Source organism: Mesoplodon densirostris, chromosome 8 (genome assembly GCF_025265405.1).
Source record: "Mesoplodon densirostris isolate mMesDen1 chromosome 8, mMesDen1 primary haplotype, whole genome shotgun sequence".
Taxonomy (NCBI): Eukaryota; Metazoa; Chordata; class Mammalia; order Artiodactyla; family Ziphiidae; genus Mesoplodon; species Mesoplodon densirostris.
Genome location: NC_082668.1, coordinates 1,437,746 through 1,446,452, shown reverse-complemented (window position 1 = coordinate 1,446,452; position 8,707 = coordinate 1,437,746). Strand labels below are relative to the sequence as shown.

Here is an 8,707-nt window from a genome sequence, read left to right as displayed (position 1 = left end):
TTTCCCCACCTACACTCCGGGGATCCTCCTAGGGTCAGTGTGAGGACAGGGGGAGTCGCAATGGGTGCTCTGTGGACAGAAACCATGCACAGGCCTTTCTTAGAAGTGTTCCCTGATGGTCAGGAGGGGCCAGGCTGATCTGTCAGATGAGAGAGTAAGTGGAGCAGAATGGAGATGCTTCTCCAAAGAAAACCAAGAAGACCACCACGTGCGTCGTGCGTTCAAGTCAGGAGTTTATTCAGGACGAGGCCGGCCCGACTCCCACGGGGTGGGGGACCCCCTGCCCCGGATGCTCACTCCTCCCTGTAGGGGACGTGGAAGCCCAGGGTGGTCCCCAGCGGGAAGTGGGCGAAGAAGGTGCGGGCCATGTCCTCCAGCTGGGGGTAGGCCCCCAGGGCCTGGAAGTGCTGCACGTAGTTCCAGAAGTCAGATGTGGAGAAAGGCCAGTAGGGCATGGCCGGCAGCTCCGCGTAGGGGTCTGGAGGGAGGACAGCGCTGCTCAGGGGCTGACCCACCCGGACCTGTGCAGAGGCGCTGAGCCTGGCCAGCCGAGGAGAAGCTGCGGGTAACACCAGCCCTGCCCCTCAGGACTCCTGGCCTGGGGGACGGAGGAGGGGAGAAGGGCGGAGCCTGGCCCCTCCAGCAGACACTGAGCGGACTGAACGGCCATGGTGGGATTCGGAGGACACCGCGGCCCCCAGCCTTGGAGTCCGGATGCTCTGCACCAAGGTGGGACTAGGGCCTGAGGTGAGAATGCTGGGGTCCTCGTGGGCTCAGAGGGTCTCTCCTGCCTGGTGTGTCCCCAGTGGCTGGAGGACAGGGCCCAGGGAAGAGGCTGCAGTCCCTCTGCCTGTGCGGCTCAGCCTCCATCTGACCCGGGGCTCCCATTTCCCCTGCTCTGGACCGGAGGCCAGCTCCCACCCGGCCACTCTTCTTCCCCCACCGCCCCCCAGGCACGTGAGACCAGAACCGGGAAAGCAATACGGTACCTCCTTCCTCCTGCACCGGCTTGGCCCCTATGAGGGAAGGGAGAGAAGTCACCCCAGAGGCCCCCCAGGAAGGACCTCACCACCCACCGGTACCCCAGTGCCTAGACAGGACAGCACAGGAGGACAGGCAGCCCCTCACCTGCCAGAGGTCCCAGCAGGAGGCAGAGGGCCAGCCCGGGCACCAGGCAGTTCTTCATCTTCCCCAGGCCTGTCCCCCACCGACCGATGGCGCTCAGGTCCACCTGCAGCACGAGGAACCCGGACAGGTGAGCCCACCCACCTCTCGGACCACCACCCACAGGTGGGCCACTCCTGGGAAAACAGCTCTGGTGAAAAGAGAAGTTGCCAGTGTTTTCATGACAATTTCAATTTCAGTGGCTTCAAACCATTCTTCTGAGGCTAACCCCCTGAGGCAGAATCAGTTGGCCTTATTTAATTTAACTATTTAAGGAATGTCCCCCCTGCATCTGCCCTCCCCAGAGGTTACCTTGCAGCTGCTGTCCCCCAGCCGTGTAGCCTGACGGGCATCTGCTGCCAGCGCACAGGCTCCTCTTTATAAAAGGCCAGGGACAAGGGGCAGACGTCACCTCCGTGAACCTTCAAACTGAATATTTCATCCCCGCCCAGAGGACTGAGGGCTTCTGTGACCCTGCTGGCAGCCAACTCCCAGGAGTCCACTTTTGGGAATCTGATCCAAGATCAAATTGGGAGAAAAACATATTTGCACAGGCCTAAGATTTTTAGGATTGAATTCAACATTGGTCCTCAAAATAAACCCTATTTCCTGTCTACCAGGAGAGAAAGACATTCTAAGTCTGACACTGGGGCTGCGATGCCCCCCTTGTGGGAACAGGGTAATCACAGAGCTGCCCCAGGGACAGGCAGGCAGGACGGGACCCTCGGGGAGCCGGCAGCAGCCCTGGGTCAGCAGCCCCGCCGACAGGTCACCGATGAGCAGAGTGACAGGCAGGAAGCGAGGGCGTCCAGCCGGATGTCCCATCTCCAGACTGGCGCCTTCTGGCTTATAAGCAGTGATTAAGTCTGTCGCCACGCAAGACAGCTACGTAGCAGGTGACCATTACAGGTTACTCAGGTGTGAGGGGTCCAGCCCCCAGGTGCGCAGGAAGGAGGTCTTCTGGCAAAGAAGCCCCAGCAGAATTTAGGGGTTCGAGTCCCCGGCTCCACCAGAATCTGCTCACACGTCCCCACCCAAGTGAGGAGGGGCTATTCTTCCCCCCGAAAATGCCCAGACTTTCAGAGATGGGACCCGAGAGTCACCTGTTCCACCTGCCTGTGATGCGGCCACACACCAGGCTGAACTTTGGGTTTTATTTTCAGAAGTCGGACCCTGTGCCTCCAAGAGAGAAATTCTTTTAGGGAAGCTGAGCTGGGGTCCTCAGGTGGGCACTTGGTAACTGTGTCGGGGACCCCAAAACCTCTCCCAGGTTCGCAAGGGGGCCCCCCAGGATTCAGCAGAGGCCGTGCTCACAGCTGGATTCAGGACAGAGAAAGGATGCAAAGAAACATCAGTAAAAGGAAGGGGCGCAGGGACAAGTCGGGGACCAGGCGTGAGCTCCCAGAGCACCCCCCCGTGACATGCTTTGCTCCCCACCACCAGCCGTGACGACCGTGAGGTGCTCTCTCCCCGGGGAGCCCGTCAGAGACACAGCGCCTGGGGCTCTTCCCGGGAGTGGTCGCGGGCACCTGTGCCTGGTGACGGTTCCAGACTCCCAGGAGGGAGCGGCACTCCGCACGACCTCACTGGGCACAAACGTTTCTGCTCCACGAGGGGGCTGGGCACCCTCCCGGGAGCTCCCAGCCCGGGGCCCGCCTCGCGGGCAGGCCTGTCTGAGGGGCTTTTCTGCACAGCACAGACGCTTTCTGGTTCTCTATTTGCCCCTGGCTGGGAATTTTAAGCTCTGTGCTCATCACTTCCTTTTCCCAAATCCTCCAGCACACTTAGAAGCTACCAGCCAACCCAACAGTCTTTACTCCTTATTCCCACTAAGGGGCTGTGACAACAGCTGCCTGGTCACCCACAGCTGTGTCTCCTGTAGGCACTTGGCTTCAGGACTCGATTTTGCACTTGGTGCTGTGGACAACGGAGGCCCTTGACCACTGAGAATGGCGCCACTGATGTCAGAGGCCAGAGAAGCAGCTCCCGAGTCCCTCCTGAGCCCTGTAATCCCCTGGGCCCCTCTCCCGGCTCCAGTACTCCACCCAACAGGGCCACTAGGAGCGTAAGGGGACACGGGGTTTAAGTAGGAACAGGCCTTATGCAGTGTGGGGAGCGGAGGATGGGAAGTCTGGAAGGGCGGGCGGGAGCCAGCCTCCGCGGGGTCTTGCATCTGTGTGTTTCAGGCCCGGCGTTGCGGTGGGCCTGGGACCGCCGGTGTTCTGGGGGGGACGTGTGCAGCTGACCGGGGTGTGGCGGGGGGCGGGGACCAGCCGGTCTTGCCACCGTCATCACCACGTTGTCCATCACTAACGGTTCCATGTCTGAAGATGATGTGCGAACATCCCTGTGATGTTGGGGGAAACGAAATAAAATTACAAGTACTTATTTTATAACTGATTACCTAACAAAAAAACACTATACATAAAAAAAGTCCACAAGTAATGAGCAGTGATGGTGTTGGGAGCCATGGGTGTATATGTTTTTCCTTCTTTCTGGGTATTCACATTTTCCTTAATTCATTACTTTTATTTTTTTTAACTTAATTTTTATTTTATATTGGGGTAGAGTTGATTTACAATGTTGTGTTCGTTTCAGGTGTACAGCAGAGTGATTCAGTTATGCATATACATATTTCCATTCTTTTTCAGATTCTTTTCCCATATAGGTTATCACAGAGTATTGCGTAGAGTTCCTCCCTGTGATATACAGTAGATCCTTGTTGATTATCTATTTTATATATAGGAGTGTGTATATGTTAATCCCAAACTCCTAATTTATCCATCTCCCACCTTTCGCCTTTGGTAACCATAAGTTTATTTACCTTTATAATGGGAAATAAAATCTTAAAAAACCCCACCATCCTAAGCTCCCTGTTACTTAGCTTTCTGATCTGCTGGCCTGGGTCAACCTCCTGGGTCTTCCAGAACCACCCTCAGGTGTGTCCACCCCCAACCTTTTCTTACCTCCTGAGTGCTTCAAGCTCCTCTCCCTTGCTGACCTGCACACAGACCGTCTTGGGCACCACCTGGAGGGGCTCCACCTGGAGGGTCCCACCTGGAGAACCTCATCTGCAGAACCCCAGCTGGGGCCCACTCCTCTGCCCCCCGGAGGATGGCCCCTTCACCCCCTCACCAGGTAGCCTTCCCCTAGTGACCCTTGCTGGGGCTCTGCACGCCCAGCCGTGTACTGTTCTTTTGCAGTGGGACCCCAAAGCAGTGGTTCTCACGCTATGTACAGATCGCCCAGGGATCCTGTTGAAATGCAGTTCTGATTCAGCAGGTTGGAGGTAGAGCCTGGGACTCTGCATCCCTCAAGGCTCCCAGGAGATGTCTGTGCTGCTGGTCCCAGAGCACCTTTAGAGTAGGGAGGCACGTGCGAGCAGGTTCTCCACCTGGGCAGTGTCAGAATCACCTAGGGGACATGGCAGAATGCAGATCCCTGGGCCCCTACCTCTCAGAGTTCTGATTCAAAAGCTCAGCGGTGGGCCCAGGACTCTGCCTTTCTATCACATTACCAGGGGTGCTCAGCAGATCCAGGGCCAGGCTTTGAGAGCTGCTGTCCAAAGAAGTTCTTAACCCTGGCTGCACATGGGGACCACCTGCAGAGCTTTTAAATAGTCAGGATTTGCAGCCCCCAGGCTCCCGAGGCAGGATGCTAATATAATGGTTCAGGGGTGGGACCCAGGTTGGTGGTGGTGAAATCTCTGAAGCCTGGTTGACTGCCCCTGCCCCTGCCCCTGCCCCTGCCCTGCACAGCACCCTCCCTGTGGACGCCTCGGAGGCCTCCGAAGGTCCCACCTGCCTGCGGTGAGAAGCAGCTCTGGTTGCAAGATACGGGTCTTGAGGGACGAAGTGGACAGAAGCTGCCCGTCTCCCTCTTTGCTACCCAGGCAGAGAGAGGGGCCGGGCTGCGGGGCTCTGCCAGCTGTGCGGGAAGGCAAGGCTGGGGCGGCCGACCTGGGGACCCTTCACCTCTGCTGCTCCACCTGCCCCAGGGGCAGCCTGGTTCCGGACCTTCCCGGCCAGTGCCGCAGTTTCTCCCATTAGGAGGTCTCGGGGCGCCCCCTGCTGCCAGCTCGGGAACACCAAGCGTGGCCTCCTGCTACAGTGCCTGAGACCCGCACACACCAGAGCCTGTGCCCCTGAGGACAAGCACCCGGCCCACCTCGGGTCTCCTGAAGGACAAGAGAGCGCTTGGGTCACAGCTCTTTCAGCCGTCCCAACGCAAGCCAGAGCCCTGTTCATTATGAAGTCCTAAAGCCACAGGTCCTCCGGGACACAGGCGCCCCTGCACGGTGCTTCTGGAGGCCCCTCCTCCCTGAGCCCCTCCCAGGGCCACCCTCAGCGCGCCTCCACCCGCCGTGTTGATCTGCTTCTGGAAGGGCCCACGCTGCTCACCCAGTCCGCTCCCGGGGCCCCTGTGGCCAGCCCACTTTGCTTTCGGGCCCTCGAATGTGCCCCCCGCTTCAATGCTGGGGGCCTTGCTCCCCAGCCCAGGAGCCCCGCCTCCTCTGGAGCTCCCCCATCTCCCAGCCCACGTCACCCTGTCCCACATCCCTGGTCCCAGCAGGTGACACTGCCCTCCTTCTTGGCTCCGTGTTCTGCCCACTTCCTTTCTGAGCCCGAGGCTCCTGAGAGAATCCGAGTGTCCCAGGCCTGGAACAGCTCCTGGCCAGTGTGCATGGGGCTGGCTGAGAGCACGGACTGAACACCTGGGTCAGGTCAGTGCTTGGCCAGGTTCACCTGGTCAGTGTGAGAGCCGGGTCCTGCCGGCCACTCACTCGGCTGTCCCTGCGCCCGGCTGCATTACCCTCACTCCCTCCCGTGACCCAGGTCCGCTGGAGAAGCGCCCGCCCCCTGCTCCTGCACGGGGAGGGGATGCCTCTCACAGTCACATTCTTTGTTCCCAAACCCACGGGCTCTGATTGTATTTGTTATTTTAAGAAAAAGATTTAATTAAATACCATGAAAGCTAATGAACATGAACAGAGTTTTGTGCGTGAAAACTCAGTTGCCTTGGAAAGGCCCACACGAGGTGAACATTGCCGGAAACTACTGTCAAGTGTGGGTTGGAGAACTCTGGAAAGTTGGAACCGGGACCGACCCAAGCGTTCTGAGGAATCCCACACCTGACAACATGGACGGCGCATCCGAGAGCGGGCTCCAGGGGGCGCCACGCTCACTGGAATCTTAGGATAGCTGGTCAAAGCCCGCCAAGGCAGAGTTAAGATTTGGGAGTTACATGCCTAAGGCCCGCGTGATTCTTCATAAAAATCATTCCTTCCTTTAAATGAGCTGTGAGAATTTCTGACCAGGTCCCGGTTCACTCCATGAGAAGCCTTCTCCTGAGCCGAGGGGACCCTGGCCTGGGGTGGAGGGAGGCCAGGCAGCAGGGACCCATCAGGTGCCGGAGTGGACAGGTAAAATGCAGGACACCCTAATACTAAAAAGTATTCATTGATTATTTGAGATTCGAATCTAACTGGGCCTGTATTTGTATTTGTGAATCTGGCAGCTCAGAGCCATGTGGCCCTGCCTGGCCCGTGGTGACAAGCCCAGGCTCTGGCCCAGAGCCAAGGCTTTAGGCTCAGGCAGGCAGTGAGAGGGAGCTCCAGCCCTGGAGTGGGGGCAGGCATGGGAGGGTCTTTTCCAAGATGCTTCTTCCTGGAGCATCACAAAGGTCCTGGCCATCACACGGGATGAGCAGCTGGGCTGCAGCCCTGAGCTCCCCTGGTCCAAGAAAACCGGAGTCCACGGCTGTCTAGGGCCCAGCTGAGCTCGTAACAGAGAGAGCCTGAAGGAGCCAGAGAGGTGGGGCAGACCTTCCTAGCAGAGCCCTCTTCCTCTCAGGCTTGGAGCTTAGGGACCTTGGGGCCAGGGATGAGGACATGGGGGCAGTGCCCCAAAGCCCCAAGACTTGGAGAATGAGAAGCATCGGCATAAGATGTGAGCTGTGACAGATGCCAGGAGCCTGTGACACGTCTGTGACACAGCGCTGGACAGGCTGTGTCCCCAGGCCCCCAAGGCTCCTGTGCAGCAGTCACCTTCCTGGAAATACTCCCCACGAAGGCAGCCCAGGGCCTCGGCACCATGGTGGTGCAGGAATCGTGTCCAGGCTGTAGGTGTGGCCCTGGCTGTGTGGGAGGAAAGGGCTCTGGAGAGTGATGGGAGATGCAGGACAAGAGGCTGTCCACTCATCCCCCTCCCTCCCAGGGTACCGAGAGCTCCCGAGGGCCACATCCCAACACCGCAGGGCTCCATCAGCGTCGACCCGGTATGGGCGTAGCCAGCATGCTCTGTCTGTGACGTGGTCCCAGGGAGCAGGGCTGGGAGTCCGGGTGGAGCCGTGAACAGAAGGCGCGAACCTGGACCCGGGGCACACCGTTGCCCACCCGGGGCTCCCAAGACCTCAGACCAGAGGAAGCGCTGATTTGAGGTCTTCTGTCTCGTTGGTTGGGGGTTGCCCTTGGGAGTTAACTCCCCAAACTCCAGCTGCGGGGTGCCCGCTGGCATCCTGCAGGGGTCTGGTGCTGGGGTCTCAGAAGCACGGAGGGAATGGAGGGGGGCTGCAGGCGAGGGGCTGCAGAGCAGGTGAGGCCTGGGCGGAGCTGGGCGCTACGACTGAGGCTGAGTGGAGGGCTGGGCGTGAGGTGGGCTGGAGACTGCCCCAGGCCTGGGTATCCCTCAGTCCTCCCCCCAAGGACGCAGTGCAGCGCTCTGAGGCCAGACCAGATCCAAACCCGGGGCCACACTCCCCTCGTGGCAAAGTCAGACTCAGCAATCTGTGTGCCGGAAGGCGCGGTGAGCCTCGAGGTTACCCAGGTCACCTCGCTGTGTGATAAAATACTGCGACACTTACTCAGGTGACCCCACCCCTGGGTTTCCACCCGTGTCATCTGCTAAGGGCCTGGAGTCATACGGCATTCCCTGCGCCAGGCCGCTCTCTGGACCATCCACCGAAATCCCTGCCTCCCAGTGTGGTCAGAGCTATTGCTTTTGTCCCCACTCACTGGGGAAGAAACCAGCCGAGGCTCTCAGAGTTGGGGACCTGCCGGAGCCGCCAGTAAACAGTGGAGGCCCAGGGGCAGCCCCGCTCAGAGGGTCAGACCACACTTGTTCCTGCGCCAGCCCCCGCCCCACCCTGGGTGCGCACCGTGCCCCGGCAGAGTCTCATTCAGAAGGCCTAGCCGCGAGCCCCGGCATTTCGAACACGCTCCCGGCGTCACGATGCCACCGGTCTTCTCAGGGCCCCTGGGCTCCGGGGAGCTGGTGCGTCCAGCTGGCTGCCCAGACAGACCCGCCCGGCCCGCCGCGGGAGGCGCACGCTCCAGGGGCTGCTGCAGCCGCCCTGTACTGGCTCGGGGCCCACCCTGGCCACAAGAAGTGCAGAGGGTTCTGTAACCCATGGCTCTGGAAGGACAGCCGAGGGTTCCTGAGATCAGTGGAGCCGGATGGCCGCTCACTGGACAGTTACTCACGTTTAACTGTGTCCAGCACTGTGGCGTCTGGACCACAGGGCTAGGACGCCCGCCTCAGGCCTG

The 8,707-nt window shown here is 59.6% G+C and overlaps 1 protein-coding gene across 1 annotated transcript; it reads right to left on the bottom strand.

Annotated features, from left to right (window-relative positions):
- Positions 1-293: 293 nt before the first annotated feature.
- OTOS (otospiralin) lies at positions 294-1,186 on the bottom strand. Its single transcript, XM_060105840.1, has 3 exons — positions 1,129-1,186; positions 990-1,016; positions 294-478 (listed from the first exon to the last, which is right to left on the bottom strand). Exons 1-3 carry the CDS (start codon positions 1,184-1,186, stop codon positions 294-296), a joined length of 270 nt encoding a protein of 89 aa, XP_059961823.1.
- Between the last annotated feature and the right edge of the window lie 7,521 nt (positions 1,187-8,707).

Excerpts from the sequence above, each read along its gene's own strand:
- OTOS (XM_060105840.1), bottom strand. The coding sequence starts at position 1,186 with ATGAAGAACTGCCTGGTGCCCGGGCTGGCCCTCTGCCTCCTGCTGGGA. Across the intron at positions 1,017-1,128 it reads CCTGCTGGGACCTCTGGCAG|GGGCCAAGCCGGTGCAGGAG; the intron begins GTGAGGGGCTGC and ends CTTCCCTCATAG. Across the intron at positions 479-989 it reads GCCGGTGCAGGAGGAAGGAG|ACCCCTACGCGGAGCTGCCG; the intron begins GTACCGTATTGC and ends TCCTCCCTCCAG.